General features: G+C 38.8%; 1 protein-coding gene across 1 annotated transcript; it reads left to right on the plus strand.

The window, feature by feature from the left end:
• Nucleotides 1-585: 585 nt before the first annotated feature.
• On the plus strand, nucleotides 586-1,562 carry LOC118935438 (EP300-interacting inhibitor of differentiation 2-like). Its single transcript, XM_036931703.2, has one exon. The coding sequence runs from the start codon at nucleotides 586-588 to the stop codon at nucleotides 1,135-1,137; it is 552 nt and encodes a 183-aa protein (XP_036787598.2). The 3' UTR covers nucleotides 1,138-1,562.
• Nucleotides 1,563-6,671: the final 5,109 nt, after the last annotated feature.

The raw sequence follows: 6,671 nt of genomic DNA on the forward strand, positions 1-6,671 counted from the left end.
CTAACAATAATCACTGAGTGGTAACATGGACAGTTTTAATGTTTAGTAAATCATAGCTTGTTAATTATAGCAAATAATACTAGCTAAAGTAAATGAGTAGGTGAGGAAAAAGAATACAAGATAGAAACAAATACAAAATATAGTCAATTAATTAATTTTCTTTTTTTTTTTTTTACCTTGGTATATAATAGAGGTGGGATTTTAATCACCGGAGAACAACGAGCTTAGAGACATTTTAGGATGAAATACTGGGGAAGCCTACAGGAACAATTCTGTAAGACTCTTATAAACAGGAAGCTGGTGGGAATGCAAAGTATGACTCCCCCTCAGACGTTTCCTTGGACCCTGTTCGGTTTCAGATGTCTTGGCTCTCCCAGCCGCTAGGTGGCACCTGAAAGCTCGCAGGCGTGGTGATAACGCATGCGCAGTGCTCCTAGCTTTAGCCTTTGAGTCCACGCTCGCGCCCACGTGTTCGGACACCGCCCTCATTGGAGCGGGGACACGCACGCGCCGTCACGTGCGCTACTGTAATCCCGCCATATTCCTCTTTCTCTGGGAGCGGCTGAGCTGATCGGGCGGCCGGAGATGTCTGAGCTGCTGGCAAACTGCAGTATCCCGCATACCAACGCGGAGTATGGGGACCGCGATGCCCCGCAGGTGGAGGTAGGCGGCGGGCCGCCAGAGCAGGCCCGGGCGCGGCCTGAGGAGCCCGGGGAAGGTCTGATGGCGGCAGCCAGGGAAGTTCCAGTGGCGGCGGCCGGGGCAGCTGGGATGGCGGAGGTCACCCAGCTGGTGGCGGAGCCAGCGGAGGAAGAGGGTCAAGAGGGCTGGCCCAGGAATGGCCCCGGCCTGGCTGCGTTGCCTCATCTCATTTATCGTGAGATGAGCGTTTGGGAAATGACTTTCCAGCGGTTAGTCCGCCACTTTCAGCAGCTCTACGTGAGGGCTGTGGTCAGAATGCAGGGGCCTGAACGCCATGGGAGATTTCTGGAAGAAGAGTTTGATGCCGAGCATCCGCAGAATCACCAGAGGATGGATTTTGATATTTTAACAGGTCTCATAACTCTGGCTGCATCTGAAGTGATCAATCCTCTGGTAGAAGAACTTGGTTGTGATAAGTTAATCAGCAGAGAATAGTTTGGTGATGAAACTGCTTCCAGAAGAACCTCTGTACTCAAGACAGCTTTATGCCAATCCTGGAAATTGGTTTTAAAAAGGCAATTGTATGCGCATAAGGCAGTGCACAGTTGACAAAAACAAACAAGGAAGCTTCTCGTGAAAAACATCAGAAAAGAAAAAACAAGCCGAAACTGTTGGGACTCCTGTGTTGTTCTTTGGGTTGGTGACTTATGGGGATTCTTCCCCTTGCATTTGGAAGTGTCTTTCAAAATTGCTTCACTAAAAAGTGAAGAATGGTTCTATAACATTGAGACTTGATAAAGAAATGTTGCCAGTAATAAATCTCATGATGACGAAAGTGTCAACTAGCGATAGTAGGAATAAGGAGTCAGAGCTGCGTTATCAGACTGGAAGACAGGAGCAAACCTGAAATTGTTAGAAAATGTGTTCTCTTCATGTTAGATGCAACAGAAATTTTTAGTGTATAGATTTTGTTTTCTAATGCAGTTCCAATGACAAACCATATAAACGCTGTATACATTACAAAATAAATCACGTTTGAGAATATTTGAAATTGCTGATCCTTTTTTCTTTCATTCAATTTCTAATTTAAACTTTTCTGGTAAATCTATTCACAAGCCCCTCCCACCCAAAAATAAAACAGCCAGTGAAAAGTCTTCCATCCGTGTCCCTCCACCCAGGACTACTGCAGCCCCCATCTGTGACCCCTGTCCATCCTGTGCTTCAGTTTTCCGTAGGTACACACGAGCAAATACAAACCTGGGTTTATTTCTTCACAAAAGTTGACATACTGATTTATATTTTAACTTTTCTGAGTAAGAACATGGCTTGAAGATGCTTCCAAACCACCACCACATTTCCTCATTCTTTATTCTTTTTGGTATCATTAATCTACAATTACACGAGCAACATTATGTTTACTAGACTCCTCTCATTATCAAGTCCCCCCAACATACTGCATTACAGTCACTGTCCATCAGCATAGTAAGATGCTATATAATCACTACTTGTCTTCTCTGTGTTGCACAGCCCTCCCCCTGTTCCACCCCGCACTACATTATGTCTGCTAATAGTAATGACCCCTTTTTTCCCCCTTATCCCTCTGTTCCCACTCATCCTCTCCAGTCCCTTTTTCCCTTTGGTAACTGTTAGTCCATTCTTGGGTTCTGTGAGTCTGTTGCTGTTTTGTTCCTTCAGTTTTTTTCTTTGTTCTTAAATTCCACAGATGAGTGAAATCATTTGATACTTGTCTTTTTCTGCTTGGCTTATTTCACTGAGCATAATACCCTCTAGCTCCATCCATGTTGTTGCAAATGGTAAGATTTGTTTTCTTCTTATGGCAGAATAATATTCCATGGTGTATATGTACCACATCTTCTTTATCCATTCATTTACTGATGGACACTTAGGTTGCTTCCATTTCTTGGCTATTGTAAATAGTGCTGCAATAAACAGAGGAGTGCATATGTCTTTTTTAAACTGGGCTCCTGCATTCTTAGGGTAAATTCCTAGGAGTGGAATTCCTGGGTCAAATGGTATTTCTATTTTGAGTGTTTTGAGGAACCTCCATACCGCTTTCCACAATGGTTGAACTAATTTACATTCCCACCAGCAGCATACGAGGGTTCCCCTTTCTCCACATCCTCACCAACATTTGTTGTTCTTTGTCTTTTGGTGGTAGCCATCCTTACTGGTGTGAGGTGATATCTCATTGTGGTTTTAATTTGCATTTCTCTGATGATTAGTAATGTGGTGCATCTTTTCAAGTGTCTGTTGGCAATCAGAATTTCTTTTTTGGAGCAGTGTCTGTTCAGATCCTGTGCTCATTTTTTAATTGGGTTATTTACTTTTCATTTGTTGAGGTGCGTGAACTCTTTATACATTTTGAATGTCAACCCTTTATCGGATATGTCATTTATGAATATATTCTCCCATTCTGTAGTATGCCTTTATGTTCTATTGATGGTGTCCTTTGCTGTACAGAAGACTTTCAGCTCGATATAGTCCCACTTGTTCATTTTTTATTTTGTTTTCCTTGCTGTGGAGATACAGTCATGAAGAAGTTGCTCATGTTTATGTCCAAGAGATTTTTACCTATGTTTTTTTCTTAGAGTTTTATGGTTTCATAACTTACATTCAGGTCTTTGATTCATTTTACATTTACTTTTCTCTATGGCATTAAACAATGATCCAGTGTCACTCTCTTACATGTGGCTGTCTAGTTTTGCCAACACCAGCTGTTGAAGAGGCTGTCACTTCCCCATTGTATGTCCATGGCACCTTTATAGTATATTAATTGAACGTATATGTTTAGGTTAATATCTGGACTCTCTATTCTGTTTCACTGTTCTATGGGTCTGTTCTTGTGACAGTACCAAGTTGTCTTAATTACTGTGGCTTTGTAGTAAAACTTGAATTTGGAGGCGAGATCCCCTCAGCTTTTTTCTTCCATCTCAGGATTGCTTTGGGTATTCTGGGTCTTTTATGGTTCCATATGAATTTTAGAACTATTTGTTCCAGTTCGTTGTAGAATGCTGTTGGTATTTTGATAGGGATTGCATTGAATCTGTAGATTGCTTTTGGCAGGATGGCCATTTTGGCAATATTAATTCTTCCTAGCCAAGAGCATGGGATGAGTTTCCATTTGTTAGTGTCCTCTTTAATTTCCCTCAAGAGTGTCTTCTAATTTTCAGGGTATAAGTCTTTCACTTCCTTGGTTAAGTTTATTCCTAGGTATTTTATTCTTTTTGATGCAATTGTGAATGGAATTTTTTTCCTGAATTGTCTTTCTGGTAGTTCATTGTAAGTATATAGATAAGAAACAGATTTCTGTGTATTAATTTTCTGTCCTGCAATTTTGCTGAATTCAGATATTCTAGTAGTTTTGCAGTGGAGTCTTTAGGATTTTTTATGTACAACATCATGTCATCTGCAAACAGGCACAGTTTAACTTCTTCCTTGCCAATCTTGATACCTTGCATTTTTTTGTTTTGTCTGATTGCCATGGCTAGGACCTCCAGTACTGTGTTGAATAACAGTGGGGAGAGTGGGCATCCCTGTCTTGTTCCCAATCTTAGGTGAAAAGCTTTCAGCTTCTTGCTGTTAAGTAGGATGTTGGCTGTGAGTTTGTCATATATGGCCTTTATTATGTTGATCTACTTGCCCTATATACCCATTTTGTTGAGAGTTTTTATCATGAATGGATGTTGAATTTTGTCAAATGCTTTTTCAACATCTATGGAGGTGATCATGTGTTTTTGTCCTCTGTTTTGTTGATGTGGTGGATGAAGTTGATGGAGTTTTGAATGTTGTACCATCCTTGCAACCCTGGGATGAATCCCACTTGTCATGGTGTATGATCCTCTTGATGTATTTTTGAATTCAGTTTGCTAATATTTTGGTGAGTATTTTTGCATATATGTTCATCAGAGATATTGGTAATTTTCTTTTTAATGGGGTGTTTGCCTTGTTTTGGTATTAGCGTGGTGTTGGTTTCATAGAATTAGTTTAGAAGCATTCCCTCCTCTACTATTTTTTGGAAAACTTTAAGGAGAATGTGTTTTATGTCTTCTCTATATGTCTGATAAAATTCAGCAATGAATCCTTCTGGACCAGGGATTTTGTTCTTGGGTAGTTTTTTGATTATCCATTCAATTTTATTGCTGGTAATTGGTCTGTGTAGATTTTCTGTTTCTTTCTGGGTTAGTCTTGGAAGATTTTATTTTTCTAAGAAGTTGTCCATTTTATCTTGGTTGTCCAGTTTGTTAACATATAGATTTTTATAGTATTCTCTAATAGTTCTTTGTATATTTGTGGGATCTGTCATGATTTTTGCTTTTTCATTTCTGATTCTGTTTATGTGTGTAGATTCTCTTTTTCTCTTAATAAGTCTCACTAGGGGTTGATTTACTTTCTTTATTTTCTCAAAGAACCAGCTCTTCGTTTCATTGATTTTTTCTATTGTTTTATTCTTCTCAATTTTACTTATTTCTTCTCTGATCTTTATTATGTCCCTCCTTCTGCTGACTTCAGACATCATTTGTTCTTCTTTTCCAGTTTCCATAATTGTGACTTTGGACTATTCATTTGGAATTGTTCTTCCTTCTTTAAATAGTCCTGTTTTGCTATATACTTTCCTCTTAGAACTGCAATCACTGCGTCCCACAGAAGTTGGGGCTTTATGCTGTTGTTGTCTTTGTCTCCATATATTGCTTGATCTCTGTTTTAATTTGGTCATTGATCCATTGATTATTTAGGATCATGTTGTTAAGCCCCAATGTGTTTGTGAGCTTTTTTGTTTTCTTTGTACAATTTATTTCGAGTTTTATATCTTTATGATCTGAGAAGTTGGATCGTACAATTTAAATCTTTTTGAATTTACTGAGACTCTTTCTGTGGCCTATTATGTGGTCTATTCTGGAAAATGTTCCATGTGCATTTAAGAATGTGTATCCTGTTGCTTTTGGGTGTAGAATTCTGTAGATGTCTGTTAGGTCAATCTTCTAGTGTGTTGTTCAGTGCCTCTGGTTGATCTGTCTTTTGTAGTGAGTGGTGTGTTGAAGTCTCCCAAAATGAATGCATTGCATTCTATTTCCTCCTTTAATTCTGTTAGTATTTGTTTCACATATATTGGTGCTCCTGTATTGGGTGCATATAAGTCTATAATGGTTATATCCTCTTGTTGGACTGACCCCATTATCATTATATAATGTCCTTTATCTCTTGTTACTTTCTTTGTTTTGAAGTCTATTTTGTCTGATACAAGTACTGCAACACCTGCTTTTTTCTCCCTATTGTTTACATGAAATATCTTTTTCCATCCCTTCACTTTTAGTCTGTGTGTGTCTTTGGGTTTAGGGTGAGTGTGTCTTTTGGTTGGTGCATTCAGTCCGTTTACATTTAGGGTGATTATCGATAGAAATGTAGTCTTTATCATTGCAGGCTTTGGATTTGTGGTTGCCAAAGGTTCAAGAGTAGGTTCTTTACTATCTAACTGTCTAACTTAACTCTCTTATTAAGCTATTATAAACACAGTTTGATGATTCTGTATTTCTCTCCCTTCTTATTCTTCCTCCTCCATTCTATATATGTTAGGTATTTTGTTCTGTACTCTTTTGTGTTTCCTTTGACTGCTTTTGTGAATATTTGATTTTATTTTTTGCCTTAGTTAGTATTTGGTTGGTATGCTTTCTTTGCTGTGATTTTATTTTCTCTGGTGACATCTATTTAGCCTTATGAGTGCTTCCATCTAGAGCATTCCCTTAAAAATATTCTGGAGAAGTGGTTTGTGGGAGGCAAATTCCCTCAACTTTTCCTTGTCTGAGAATTGTTTAATCCCTCCTTCAAATTTAAATGATAATCGTGCTTGATATAGTATTCTTGGTTCAAGGCCCTTCTGTTTAATTACATTAAATATATCATGCCACTCTCTTCTGGCCTTTAAGGTTTCTGTTGAGAAGTCTGATGATAGCCTGATGGATTTTCCTTTATAGGTGTTCTTTTTACTCTCTCTGGCTTCCTTTAATACTCTG

Source organism: Manis pentadactyla, chromosome 7 (genome assembly GCF_030020395.1).
Source record: "Manis pentadactyla isolate mManPen7 chromosome 7, mManPen7.hap1, whole genome shotgun sequence".
In the NCBI taxonomy this organism is placed as follows: domain Eukaryota; kingdom Metazoa; phylum Chordata; class Mammalia; order Pholidota; family Manidae; genus Manis; species Manis pentadactyla.

Coding starts and splice junctions, on each gene's coding strand:
- LOC118935438 (XM_036931703.2), top strand. CDS start 586: ATGTCTGAGCTGCTGGCAAACTGCAGTATCCCGCATACCAACGCGGAG.